At 38.1% G+C, this 14,749-nt stretch overlaps 1 protein-coding gene across 3 annotated transcripts; it reads right to left on the bottom strand.

The window, feature by feature from the left end:
* Positions 1–8,841: 8,841 nt before the first annotated feature.
* LOC112001796 (APO protein 3, mitochondrial) lies at positions 8,842–13,024 on the bottom strand. 3 transcript variants are annotated; one of them, XR_010626716.1, is made up of 4 exons: positions 12,852–13,024; positions 10,878–11,313; positions 9,172–10,215; positions 8,842–9,057 (listed from the first exon to the last, which is right to left on the bottom strand). XR_010626716.1 is itself a non-coding variant. In XM_065767764.1 (3 exons), the coding sequence occupies exons 2-3, from the start codon at positions 11,258–11,260 to the stop codon at positions 9,321–9,323; spliced, it is 1,278 nt and encodes a 425-aa protein (XP_065623836.1). In that variant the 5' UTR covers positions 11,261–11,313; positions 12,852–13,024; the 3' UTR covers positions 8,842–9,320. The 3 variants fall into 3 exon arrangements, 2 of the variants coding, with proteins under 2 accessions (XP_065623836.1, XP_065623837.1); XM_065767764.1 differs by having other exon boundaries at positions 8,842–10,215; XM_065767765.1 differs by having other exon boundaries at positions 8,842–10,215; positions 10,878–11,300.
* Positions 13,025–14,749: the final 1,725 nt, after the last annotated feature.

Here is a 14,749-nt window from a genome sequence, read left to right as displayed (position 1 = left end):
TTTGGAAACCGGCTGGGAGGCTGGACTGTGTAGACTTAGAGCAGGGCTTCTTCCTTACAAGGTTGTCTCTGAGAGAAGATTTTGAGAATGTGCTGAAGAAGGGTCCATGGTTCATTGGAGACCATTTTTTATCACTCAGACCTTGGGAGCCAAATTTCAAGCCTGCTACAGCCAACGTATCGTCCATTGCGGTATGGGTTAGGCTGAACGGACTACCTATTGAATATTATCATGCTGAGGCGTTGCAACACATTGGTAAGGCGTTAGGCAAGGTCCTAAGAGTTGATACTTTTACGGCAACCGAGTCAAGAGGCAGATTCGCTAGAGTATGTATCCAAATCGATGTGGATAAGCCATTGATCACCACCATTTTAATAGGGAAGTTAGAGCAACCGGTTTTGTATGAAGGCATCCAAAGATTGTGCTTTGGATGTGGCAGAGTAGGACATAGGCGTGAGAGTTGCCCATATATTATTCGGCAAGAGTCACCGTGCAAGGCGGCGACGGAGGATGAATCGGGTTTGAGAGAAGATAGCGCACACGATATGTGTGATTCTGACAAACCAAGGACTGAGGTGGGGACCGCAAATCTGCTGCAGGACACTGAGCAAGAGAGTGCGCAAGGGAATGCGCATGAAGGGGTGTACGGTCCTTGGGTTGTTGTGGCTAGGAGGAAGAATGGGACAAAGCTACATAGGAGTGGTGGGCCCTCTGCTGAGAATAGGAATGGCTTTGCTTTTAAGAGTAATGGTAAGGTGGAGGCATCACAGAGGATACGGTTTCTTGAACGGGAGGATAGAACTGATAAGCCTAGTAGGCTTCCCCATGAAAGCAAAAGAAAATTATCTCCTATTAGGCTTGTGGACAAAGCCCAATTGGAGAGGTCTATCCAAAGAATAAGTTCCGGGCCTATAGTTGATGGGAAGTCAGGTATGTCCCAAAGCCCAAGTGTGAGTGAACCTGTTTTTTCTTCAACTCGGGCTGGCCCTGTCCAAGGTCTACTTAAGCCCAACTCGGTGAAGGGAAAGAAGGGCATTGCACGTGCAAGGGCTTCTTAAGTTACCCAAGATTGTGCCGCTGAAGTGGCTGGGACCATTGTTTCCTCTGCAAAATTAAACAATGGAAGTGCTACGCATGAGAGGATCGGGGTTGAGCTTTGTAAGGAGTCTCCCAAGCCGAGGAATACCAGTCACTGGCAACGTGATGCCGTCATTGTGCCAGGGGTGGGTGATCCTTGTAGAGGTCGAAGTGGTAGCGCCGATGGTTCTAGTGATTCTCCAAGGAAACCCAGCTCGGATTGTGGTCTGTCTCAGCGCCATCTTCAAGCCAACAACGAAACAGTGAAAATTTCTCAAGCTAACAATGGTATTCAGCTCACGCATGGTCTTAAAGGAGATAGTATTAGGAGTTTTGAAGCTCATGATGTTTTTCTGGTTCAGAGAGGGTCAGACAAAGAAGGGTATGAAGCGGTGCGGATGGATTTTGATGAAGGAGGTGATGGTGGGACCTCTGCTTGATGTTTGTCTCACTCCATTTTTATATTTTTTTTTCCTTATGAATGTTATTATTTGGAACTGTAGGGGCGCTCTGAAGCCCTCTTTTCAGAATCGCATTAGGGAGTTGGTCCAAAATTATAATCCTGCAATTTCGGTTGTTATGGAAACTCGAGTTGGGGGAGCTAGAGCTAAGGAAATTACTGACAAGCTTCCCTTTGATAGAGTTGTGCATACTGACACTATTGGGTATGCTGGTGGTTTGTGGGTGCTGTGGAATTCAGATAGGGTGGAGGTGTCTCCTTTGGCCACTACTGAGCAAGAAATTCATTCCATGGTCAAGGTACGTTTTTCTGATGCTTGTTGGTTACTCTTTGCTGTGTATGCTAGCCCTAGAAGTGCTGAGAGGCATATTTTGTGGAATAATCTTATTAATGTAGCAGACCTGCATAACATGCTGTGGGTAATAACGGGGGATTTTAATGAACCTTTGGTTGATGGTGATAAATTTGGGGGGAGAGCGGTGAGTGTAAATAGGTCCTTGTTGTTCAAAGAGTGTTTGGATAAATGTAGTATGATTGATATCGGGTTTGCGGGACCCCGTTTCACTTGGACAAATAGAAGGGAAGTTCAGGCTCTGATTCAAGAAAGGATAGATAGGTACTTTGTCAATCCCATCTGGTGTTTGTTGTATCCGGAGGCTAGAGTTACCCACCTTACTCGATGTCATTCGGATCATTGTCCTATGTTATTAGAAATGCAGCCGAGTGTTAGGGGTGAGAAGAAAAAACCTTTTAGGTTTCAGTCTTGTTGGCTGCTGGATGCTACTTTCCCAGACATTGTCTCTCAGGCGTGGGGAGGTGCAAACTACCTTGTGGATGCTATTGATATTTTTACCAAGAAAGAAATGGATTGGAATAAAAATCAGTTTGGAAACATCTTTAAAAAAAAAAAGAACCTGATGGCTAGGATTAATGGTATTCAGAAAGCCATTGCTACCAAACCGTCTAGGTTCCTCCTAAATTTAGAAGATGAGCTTTTAAGGGATTTAGAATTGGTGCTTAATCAAGAGGAGGAGCTTTGGGCTTTAAAGTCTCGGGTGAACTGGATGATCCAGGGGGACCGGAATACGGCCCTTTACCATGTCTCGACCTTGGTGAGAAGGAAGAGAAATCAGATTATTGCTATTAAAAATGCAGTGGGGGATTGGATTTATGAGGAAAGGGACATTAAAGATTTTATCAGAAGTGGGTTCAATGGTATCTATTCAACATCTCATGTGGTTGTGGCTAGGGTTGATCCTATTACCTCTCGATGGCAAGCTAGACTATCTGAGGTGGAGAGAGATAATATAAGTGGGGGAGTTAATGAGGAAGAAATCAAGGCAGCCCTGTGGTCCTTGAAACCTTTTAAAGCCCCAGGCCCGGATGGTTTACATGCGGGGTTTTTCCAAAAGTTTTGGCCGGTGGTGGGGGACTCAGTGATTGAAGAGGTTAAGAAGGTGTTTGTTAGTAGGAAGGTCTCGGAATTTTTGAATAGAACCTTTATTGCCTTGATTCCGAATATTCAAGGGCCGGAGACTTTAGGCAATTATAGGCCTATAAGTCTGTGCAACACGGTGTACAAAGTGGTGACTAAAATTATTGTGGCCAGATTGAGGCCTTACCTAGACAAACTTATATCTCCTATGCAAACGGCCTTTGTGCCGGGTAGAAAAGGTTTGGACAATGTCATCATTGCTCAAGAAATTATTCATTCTCTAGGGAAAAAGAAAGGGAGAACAGGATATATGGCTTTGAAGATAGATTTGGAGAAGGCTTATGACAAATTGGAATGGAGTTTTATCCGGGATATGCTCATAAGGATTAATCTTCCTAGTGATCTTACAGAAATCATAATGAGCTGTGTTACAACTGTCTCTACATCCATTTTATTTAATGGAGAAGTTCTAGACCCGATTTTCCCTTCTAGGGGAATAAGGTAGGGGGACCCTTTGTCTCCTTATCTTTTCATTATTTGCATGGATTTTCTTGGTCAGCTTATAGAAGAGAAATGTAATATGAAGACGTGGCAAACAGTCAAAGCTTCTCAAAGTGGTCCGGGGTTTTCTCACCTCTTTTTTGCGGATGATCTCATTTTCTTTGCTAAAGCTGATTGGATGATCTCATTTTTGTAGCTTGTCTGGACAAACAGTGAGTGAAGTTAAGTCAAGAGTTTACTTTTCTCCAAATGTTGATAGAGATACTAGGGAATCGCTTTGTGATATCCTTGGGTTTGCTTCAACCCCTTTCTTGGGAAAGTACCTTGGGTTCCCCCTTAAACAGTCGGGCTCCTCTTCGCAAGACTACAATTTTATTCTAGATAGAGTTAAGCAAAAACTCTCCGGGTGGAAGGCCAATATGTTATCTTTGGCTGGGCGGTCAGTGCTCATTCAAGCTTCATCGGCGGTCATTCCATCTTATGTCATGCAGTGCGCTTATCTTCCAGGCAGAATTTTGGATGGAGTAGATAGAGTTAACCGAAATTTCCTTTGGGGATCTTCAGATTCAGCCAAGAAAGTTCATTGGGTTGGATGGGATAAAGTGACAAAGTCAAAGGAGGAAGGGGGTCTTGGTTTGCATTCAGCTAAGGGTAGAAATACTGCTCTTTTGGCTAAGTTGAATTGGAGATTTCAAACGGAATCAGAGGCTCCTTGGGCGAAGGTGTTGAGGTTGAAATATTGTAATCCGAGGAGAAGGATTGCTGCCAATGCTAATAAGCTCCCTTGTTCTTCCATATGGTCTGCAATGAAGAGAGGTAGAGATACTTTCAACAAGGGGAGTAGGTGGCTGGTGGGGAGAGATAGTGCTTTAAATGTGTGGCATAGTAATTGGACTATTGGGGGTTCACTTAGAGAGCTTATTCACGGTCCTATTACCCCAGAAGCTAGCTTTCTTGAAGTCAAGGATATTATGTTAGACGCAGGCTGGGATTGGGGGAAAATTCCTTTTGAGATCCCTATTGAAATTAAAAGGATGATTCAAGCCATTCCGGTAACAATTTTGAATAGAGGAGCTGATAAGTTGATTTGGGCTGATTCTCCCCAAGGTAATTTTGATTTGAAAAGTGCTTATAGACTTGCAATGGGATTTGATACAGTTATTTCTTCTTCGGTAAGTTGGATTTGGAAAGCGGAAACACTTCCAAAAATTAAAACTTTCCTTTGGAGATGTGCTCATAATAGTATTGGAGTTAAAGTTTGTCTGGAGAGAAGGGGTATAACCCAAGACATTGGGTGTCCAATCTGTCAGGGAGGTTCTGAAACCATTTTGCATGCGTTAAGGGACTGCATTCAGCTGAAGTGTGTGTGGAATCAGCTAGGAATTTCCGCTTCGAACCAGGTTTTTTGGAGGAGTGACCTCCATAGTTGGCTGTCCTTTAATGGTAGGATGGTGAGTAATCTTTGTGCTAATCACCCCCCTTGGAAAGTTGTTTTTCCGATAGCTATTTGGAATATTTGGAAGAGTAGGAACAATATGGTTTTCAACAGGAAGAACAGGAATCCGAGCCTTGCTATGGAGATTGTGAAGCAAGCTTTGGAGTATTATCACTGTGTTGCTTCCCCAAGGCTGCAAACTCGTAAAGTGCTGAAGGAAATTCGTTGGGAGAGGCCTCCTCAAGGCTGGATGAAACTGAACACTGATGGTTCGGCTAAGGGGAATCCTGGTTTGGCAGGGTGTGGGGGTGTGATTAGAGATGATTCAGGGCAATGGATTGTTTGTTTCAGCAAGTGCATCGGTATCACCAGTAACTTTGCTGCAGAATTATGGGGGCTTAGAGAGGGTCTTATCTTGTGCTGCAATCTTAATGTTACTTCTCTTGAAATTGAGTTGGATGCCAAAGCTATTGTGGACTGTTGGAACGGAACAAGCCAGGTTATGTGAATAATATTCTTTCTCCTATTTTGGACGACTGCAGGTTGTTAGCTTGTCGCATTCCTTAGGTGCGTGTTAAGCATTGCTTCCGCCAGGCTAATAGATGTGCGGATAGCCTTGCTAAAATGAGTTTTAGTTTAGATAGTGCTTTTTCTTCTTTTCATAGTCCGCCTGTGGACTTGTTGGATATGTTTGTGGATGATCTTAATGGGGTGTTTGTCAACAGGCTTTGTCCTGTTTCTGTTGTTCCCCTTTAGTTGGTTTTAATGAATCGTCTTTCACCAAAAAAAAACCACATCGCTTCTCCTTTTCTTGGGCTCAAGACTAATTGTGAACAAAATATATGATACTAAACATAGACACAAGCAAAATTAAATTGGACAAAAAGCACAAAGTGGAAAAATGGCAAGCCCCTCCTTTTCTTGGGCTTGAGACAAACTGTGAACAAAATATATGATACAAGACACATACACAAGCAAAATTAAATTGGACGAAAAGCACAAAGTAGAAAAATGGTGAGCCCTGTGAAAATACTTTCTCAATTTCTCTCCAATCTTTCCTTCTCTCCTCTTTTTCATTCTCAAACAAAGGAAAAGACATCACTACAGAATAATGATGCCACATTAGATATTAAAATAATAAATAATAATTTGTAGTTGAGATGTGAGACTTTTGAGTTTTTTTAATTTATTTTAGTTTTCATTTTTCAAAGAATTGAAACCAAGGCTCCGAGAATATCTCTATAGCATCTTTTATTTGTTTCTTAATGAAAGAAATCTATTAAAAGTGAAATCATTACATGAAAATAATAATATAAGGCGAAATCTGAACTGCACAAGAACGTGAGCTAATTCTATGCTTCAAGTCTCACAATTCACATAGCTTAGGTTTCTAAACTGTTATCAAAAAACAGGATTCTAGTTCCAGTCATGGTCACGGCTGCATCACGAGTACTCCTTGCAGACTGCAGAGATTTTTCCTCTCATTGCTCAAGGCCACACCATCCCCTTACTAGACATAGAAAACAGCCTTCTCAAGCCGTGGCTTAAAAGTCACATTTGTCACCACCCCATCAAATGCACCATTCATTTCTTCCAAAACCAATAAGCACCCAAACATCTCTTTGTCAATAATCCCATTTCAAAAGGTTCAAGACTTGCCACAAGGTTGTGAGAACACTGCTGACCTTCCTTCAATGGCCATATTGGTTCTTTTTATAGAAGCCACCAGAAAAATGAAGCAACCTTTTGAGGATGTTCTTAGAGACATGATTGATGATGGGTGTCCTCCAGTTTGTGTTATCTCTGACTTTTTCCTAGGTTGGACACTTGAGTCATGTCGTTTATTTGGTATTCCACGTGTTGTTTCTCATGGGATGGGAGTGTTTTCTATGGCTGTTTCAAAATCTACTTCTTTGAACGTTCCAAGTGTTAAGAAAGTGTCACCTTTGGATCCTATAGAGTTGTCGGAGCTGAAAATTCCATTCACTTTGAACATAGGTGATATCCCTGATGTGCTTTTAAATGGTGACCAAAATGAGCCTTCTGTGCGGCTTTTAATGGAGCTTGAAGAAGCGGATGTGAATAGTTGGGGAGTTATTGTTAATAGCTTTGAAGAGATTGAAGGTGACTATGTTGGAGCATTTGAATCCAACTATTGCAATGAGGCCAAAGCTTATTGTGTGGGACCACTTCTCCTCTATGATGAACTTAATCAAGAACTGGATGCTGCATACATCAAGCGGCTAGATAAGTATGTTGAATCTAATCAATCAGGCAGTGTGATTTATGTCTCATATGGTACACAAACACATTTGTCAAATGATCAAATGGATGAGATTGCTTTTGGGTTGGAGATGGCAGGCCATCCTTTCATTTGGGTTGTGAGATCAAAGACGGGCTCCACTAGATGGATGGAATGAGAGAGTGAAGGAAGAAGGGTTGATTGTATATGATTGGGTGGAGCAGCAAAGCATACTAGCACACCCTTCAATAGGTGGGTTTTTCAGTCATTGTGGTTGGAACTCAGTCTTGGAGAGCTTAGTAAATGGGGTTCCACTTTTGACTTGGCCTGTGCTTGGTACTAAGCAAGCATTGAATGCTAAACTTGTAACAATGGGATTGGGTGCAAGGCTAGTGGTTCCAGAAGGAGATGGTGGAGGAGAGAAAATCATGACCATTGATCGTGGTGTGATTTGTGAGAGAGTGAAGGAGTTGATGGGAGGTGAAAAGGGGAGGAAGGTTAAGGAGAGGGCACAAGAATTGGGGCAATTGGCAAGGCATGCTGTGGAAAAAGGTGGGTCCCATAAGAAATTGGAAGAGCTGATTGCTCAACTCACCAATAATATGTGATCAAAACCCTCTTAATTTGATAGAGTATCTCCTGAGCCAATTATGGGGAAAGGCAATTTTCACCATGACAAGTTCATGACCAGTGGAGCATGTTGCCATAGGAACTTTGAAATTCAGTTACATTTGACCAAATAAACTACTGGACATCTGAATTATAAAAAGTGGGTTATGTGCAAGCATGATAACAGACCATAAGTATGCAAATTCTAAATTAAGCATATGGATTGGAAAATAAATTTGTCTTCTTATTACGGACTTCTTTTATATAAGTGTATTTAGGCCCGAGTTTATATATACTTCTCATATATATATATATATATATATGTTCACATTATCCCATGAACTGTAATTTGTATGTTATGTCCTGCAATACTCTACATATGTTTTTTTGAGTTTGTTTATTCAAATCTGATCTGTGTGGTATTGTTTAGGATTATATAGAGCATCTATAGGGATTGTGATTTGTGGAGAAAATATCTTATGTATCAAATATATATATATCCTTCATCTTATCAAAAAAAACAAAGAGTCCTATTAACAAACGCCCTTAGGATATTTGTTAATGAACCATTTTAAGAGCAATAACACTTCAATGGGAAATATAAAAAACTGTCAAAAAAATCAATTGATTTTTTCTTTTCCCATAAAAATTTTCTAAAAATAGTTTCCCTAAACCAATGCCCTTAAGACATCCGTTAGCTTTTTCCCTTTCTACAATATGAATGAGAAAACATATATCCAATTCATGAGATAATTATTATGATGCAAAGATAGTATTATCATCTCAAGTTCTGTTCTTCATAAAATATTATAATATATTGGTTCTGTTTCTGTGGTCAGAGTGATGAAAATGAAAATAGAAGATCCCACACTTTTTGTTTCTGTACATCATTTTTTATTTTCTTAAGATATATTTCAAAATTAAGGACTAACATAAATATTCTCAAACATCTACCACATATGAACTTTGATTTCCAGATAGAAGGGAGTGTAAAAACTGAAAGATTTCAATTATATAATATAAAGCAGTCAGATCAATGGAACATACCTCGGTGGGAAAAAGAAAAAACCAAAGCTTTTCTCTGATGCTCTAGTAATTAGTGGAGACCAATTGATTTCAAATACTGAAGGAATAAGTGAATGTCACCTTCTATTTGAACCCAACAGTGCATGTTCTGAAAATCCTCTTCTAAAGAACATTGTTATGAAATCATTGGTGTTCAGTTCTTCCTTGCCAAATTAGTTCCCCAATGCAACAATAGTTTTTCTAGGGGCACTCCAAATTTCCCTTGTAATATTCTGACATGAACAAAAAAATTGACGCTCCATTAGGTAGCACTAGAACATCCAAAGTAGCAGTTGCCTAAAACTGAAGCTAGCCTCAAAAAGGTATTGGTAGAAGATGAAACTAACATTCATAGCATACAGATTCACTTTTTGTCTCGCCTTTAAGCAAATAAGCTGGCCAGATGCACATACAGATACATTTTGAAGGGTAAAGTCATGAGCCTTGAATTTCCACTTAACATTTTCAAACCATCTGCATAACAAAACTTCATATTTCAAGCAACAAGATCAACTTCATCACGCTCAGGAGGAACCACATCTAATCTCATCATACTCCTATACTGATCTGGAACAGGTGCACCTGCTTGCACACATAGCTCTACCACAGCTGGAGCTTTACCATAATACCTCTTCAGGTTGTTATTTAAAGCAGGCCCATTTAGATCTCTAACATGCCAAACATAATTAGGACCTACAAGATCATCTATTGTCGCTTCTTGCCATGCATGTAACCCATTACGAGATTGGTGCTTCGATGCCTTGCACATCCTCACCTTGTGCCCCTTAGGACCCACTTGAACCTCAGGGCAGTACCCACAAGTAAGCACATTGTACTTCTCCATCATCTTCTTCGCTCCTGACATCATCTCAAACCATGAGTCCATTGTTCTGATGCTTAAATCCCTCAAATTCTTCACTTCGTCATCATTTGATTGATCCAGAAGATTACAAGGATTCCCAAAAAATGATTTTTTCATCATTTCCTCAATGTTGTTCCCAAAATTGGAATCTACTACAGAATCAACATTCTGAGAAAACAAGTTCCCCTCCGGCCCATCCTTGTCTGTTACTAACTCGAAATCTACAATTCTTCCTTCAATACTGTATACAGGTTTTGTTCTTCTCCTTGTAGGGTACTTTTCAAGGTCAAGACCAGCTTGAATACAAAGCTCTACAAGTGCAGGGATTCGTGGTACACTATACTTCTCGTCATGCCCAACCCTTGGTTTCCCAACACGATCATAAAGATGAAAACATTTGGGGAAAAATATCACATCCTGAACTCCACCCTTTCTCCAAACATGAGTAGCACTCCGGAAACCACTCTTTGGACCAGTGCAGGTTCTTATTTCATGACCAACATGGCCAATGTGAACCTCAAAGCAGCACCTGAATAAAACCAAAACATATAAAACTCAAAAAAAAAGTTTAGACAAAAAATCAACTGGCAAGAAGATATCAGATATTTAATTGAGAAATCCAACAGAGAACAACAACAAAAACATACATTCATACATACATAAGTAGTGCAAAGAAAGTGGAGTGTTATTGATGAATAATAACTAATGATGTTTCAGTGAATCCACCTTGTTTCTAATACATTCCAATTCTCTTCCAAAAATAGCTCCCCATTTCACCCCACCATCCTGCCTTATATTCATAGGTACTACATCATACAGGCACAAAGTAGTAACAATCAGGTAAAGTTTTAAAAACAAACTATCTTTGTTTCCTTGCTAAGACAACATGGAGTATCATCTTTGACTTAGCAGCAAAGAAAAGCTTACTGTTATACTTGTACACAAAAATTACAAATATATCTTGGTACTTATTCTAAACCCCACCCCCCTTAAAAATAATTTATTATTATTAGTTTTCATCAGATTCAGACGCACTTCTTCCAATAGGAAACTGTGCATAAATATTTGATAATTGTAATTAGAAGTCACAAAAACTAACTAGGTTTACTCAAAGCAGCTCATATTATATACAGAAGATCGAAAACAAAAACAAAAACAAATTGAAAAGGAGTATATAGAAGTAAATGAAACCTGCAACGTTGAACAGGAACGGCATGGACAAGCTTAGAAAGACCAGAGAGGAGAGACTGACGGGACCAGTAGACTTGGTGGGCCACATGGACAAGCTCAGGAACCAATATGCCATTGTCAGGTGGATCTTGGAGCAATCTACAAGGTTCGGCCTTTCCGGCTTCTCTATCCTTCTTTGCCCTTTGAATCAAAAGCTTCATTGGTGTTGGATATGGCTTCCTCTCTGACTTTGTTCGAGGGAGCCTTGGTACATCCAAGTACAGTGGATCATCCCCTTCATCTCCAAGGACTGGAATTCTCTCCGAACCAAAATACAGATTTTGATTATATCGGCAATGCTGTCTCTTCAATAGAAAAATTTCTGATGCTATCCTCCTTTGCATTTCTTCTTTGGTTGCTCATAAAATAAGGAACATCTTCATTCTACTTTTTGAGTCTATTTCAAAATGCAGTAAATGAAAATGCGGTTTTTAAGTGAGCATTAGGTAAAATCTATGAAAAAAGTGTTTTTTCCTGTTAATTGAGAGTTTGGCTAACATTATTACAAAAGTTCTGTTTCAGGTTCAATTTGCAAAATGGCATGACTCTGGTTTTAAGGTTCTTTTGTCATCTTTTTAATTATGATGAGAACAATGAATTCTTTTTCTTTTATCTTTCCTCTAAACTCTCCTCACTTTGTTTATGACTTGTTATGTGAAATAAAGCCTATTTTAGAAAAATAATAATAATAATAATAAAATAAATAAATAAATAAATCATTCTTTAACATTATTTAAGTATCCAATAAAGAAGCAAACATTATTTAAGTAATGAACATATGAAACAAATAACATATAAAACTTGAAAAATAACTAAAATATCAAATTTTAATTTTATTAAATAATTGCAGTATTAGAATATATGGAAGCCAGGAATTTTCTCAGCACTTCGTTTCACAGTGGAATGAATAATATAACTTAATGGTCAACAATGTGGATTAAAAATCATTGCATATTCAAAATTTACCACAGCCAAGCCAATGACCAATAGCTCAACTGGCACTTCCTCCTCCCATAATAATAGGATGTAGAGTGACATCACAAGTTCAAGGCCCACTGGGTGCATGTGAAACTTACAAATAAAAAAAATTCCCACAACCAAAAGAAAAAAGACAATATTCAATATGCCCTTGGTATCCAGTATTGAATGCACTCCTTGTATTTTCATGTAACTTGCTTCGCTTTCGGCCAATTTATCTCTCTCATCCCTGTTTAAACCCTAAAGCATAATTACTATTCAACATAACAACCTAATATCCACCCAGAAAGAATGATGCCCAGATAAGCTCTTTTATGTACTAAAAACAACCATATATTGAATCCCAAATCTTTTTTTTTCCCCCATTAAGAGGGAAAGAATTTCAGTTATTCAAAAATATCAACGATTTACTTCGCGAATACTCAGAAAATCAAAGTTTTGACTAGAGCTCCATTGATTTCCTGCATTACACCTTAGTCTAGTGCAAAACTGGGAAGAACATTTCCTTATCCACACTTCAGGCCCCAAAACATAATTACTGCATCTAGATGATTCCCAGTACAAATATATTCAAATGATTTTCAAGTCTCTCCACTTGACTTTTAACCCATGAGCGATTTTAGTCCCTGAAGTTTAAAGTGATCGCTTTTAGACTTTAAACTTCAAGAACTAAAATCGCTTAATGGGTTAAAAGTTTAGGTACCAACAATGTATTTTTGCCAAATTTTAAATCTTTATTTTCTAAACACCAGTAAATATCAATTACAAATGCACACACATATGCTAAACAAATAGAGTATGAAAAGAATTTCAAATAAATACAAACAGTTTTAGCTTCTACTAAGTTAAAATGTAAAAGGTTTTTTTTTTTTTTTGGTAACGAAAAAACAATTAAAGATGCCGTTAACTGTGTGAACAAACTACGAGGATAAGAAGAAAAATGAATTAAAAGGGCACCTTTCAGACTTTGGAGCAACCTCAATCGGCGACCAACGAGCACAAACAACCACCTAGGCAAAAAAACCTTGTGGTTTGCTATGCTTGTCTTTGCTCTCGCGCGAGTGAGAGAGAGAAAGAGAGAGAGACTTGGGGGAGCTACAGTGGCTCGCTTGGTGAGAACTGATAAGACAGTGAAGCCTTCAGAAATTTTGTTTAGCCACAAATTTGGGTTGGGCCGATTATATTTTGGACTAAAAACAAACCCAACACAACTTTGGGTTGGAATAATATTTTTAGGTTTATTTTTTATAATTCGATAATTATAAATTACACCATGGATAAAGATTTTAAATTTGGACGTCTCCATTCAAAAGTTTAAGAAGTACCAACTAAACGAGCTAAACGAGCTAAAAAACTTTTGAAAGATTATGGTTTATTTTAATTTTTAAAAATTTTAACTATCTTCAACCATAAGCTAGAGAGCTCTCAAACCATCTCTTGAACTCACTTTCCAATTTTGGCAGAACCTTAGTAATCAGAATGGTTCCAATTTAATTCATCCATTTGATTCCATAATGCATGAAACATGTGAAATTTTTCTTGAAAAAAATAATATTGGTCAATACAACTATAATTATGTTGATTTCAATTTGAAAACCTAAAGTACAGTATATGAAGAGCAATACTTAATCTACTAATTCATAAAAATAAAAATAAATCACGAATTAACAAAAATAGTCATGGTGTGTGGGGATAAATAAATATTTTGTATTATAATATAATGTATAATTTTTTCTCCCTAAAAATTAAACAATTCTATTCGGTCTAATTAGGTCTACTTCAGTCTCATTCATTTCACTTAGTGCAATTCAGTCCACTTGATCAATTTTTGGTCCCCTTCAATCTACTTTTAGACTAATTGGTCCTTAAATTGATTCTTTTTGTAGGTTTTTTTTTTCAAGTTTAGCTTAAAGATTCTTTTTTTTTTTTCTTAATTTTTGGGTTGAAAAGTATGAAATTTGATTATATTTGGGCTAAACTCTTTAGTTTTGAGTTTTTTTTAAAAAAAAATAGATATTAGAAATAAGAAATATGAGCCCTAAAAATGTAATAAAAATTATAAATATTCAAAAGTCTTATTCAATCCACATTGGTTCTATTCGATCATATTTAGTCCATTCTATTCACTAAAGTTCTATTCGGTCCATTCAATCTTATTGAGTCCAATTTGGTCCTTTTAGTCCACATTGGCTCTATTTGGTCCACATTAGTCCTATTCTGTCCACTTCGGTCCTATTCTTTTAATTTTTTCCACTTTGGTCATATTTGGTCCATTATGTCTACTTTGGTTTTATTTGGTCCTATTTTGATCCACAATAGACCTATTTGGTCCATTCTGTCCAGTTTGATCCACTTCAGTCCTATTCAAATAATTCGGTCCACTTTAGTCTTATTAGGTCCATTTTGACCACTTTGGTTCTGTTCAGTCCTATTCATTCCACATTGCTCCTATTCCATCCACTTTGGTCCAGTTTGTACATGTCAGTCCTATTCAATCCGATTCAGTCCAGTGTATTTACTTCAATCCTATTCAGTCTAATGTGGTAGAGTTTGGTCCATTCTATTCACTTCAGTCCTATTTGGTCCATACATTCTTATTTGGTCTACATTGTTCAAATTCGGTCCAAACTAGAATGAATGAACCAAAAGGGACCTAAGTAGACCAAATAGATTGACCTGGACCAAAATGGATCAAAGCAAATCAAAATAAACCGAAGTGTACCAAATGGAATCGAAATACTATACTAATGTAGTTCAATAGGAGTGTAACAATGATAAATGTTATTCTTAACATTTTGATAATAATAGATTAATCATTAAGGTATAAAAAATGATAAATTTGATTCCTTCATTTC

The sequence above is a fragment of the Quercus suber genome, unplaced genomic scaffold (genome assembly GCF_002906115.3).
Source record: "Quercus suber isolate HL8 unplaced genomic scaffold, Cork oak 2.0 scaffold_845, whole genome shotgun sequence".
NCBI classification, from domain to species: Eukaryota; Viridiplantae; Streptophyta; class Magnoliopsida; order Fagales; family Fagaceae; genus Quercus; species Quercus suber.
The sequence above is the reverse complement of the archived record's forward strand: the minus strand, read 5'-3'. Positions and strand labels throughout refer to the sequence as shown.

Coding starts and splice junctions, on each gene's coding strand:
- LOC112001796 (XM_065767764.1), bottom strand. CDS start 11,260: ATGCAAAGGAGGATAGCATCAGAAATTTTTCTATTGAAGAGACAGCAT. Junction 10,216..10,877: donor GTTCCTGTTCAACGTTGCAG/GTTTCATTTACT, acceptor GGTTTTATTCAG/GTGCTGCTTTGAGGTTCACA.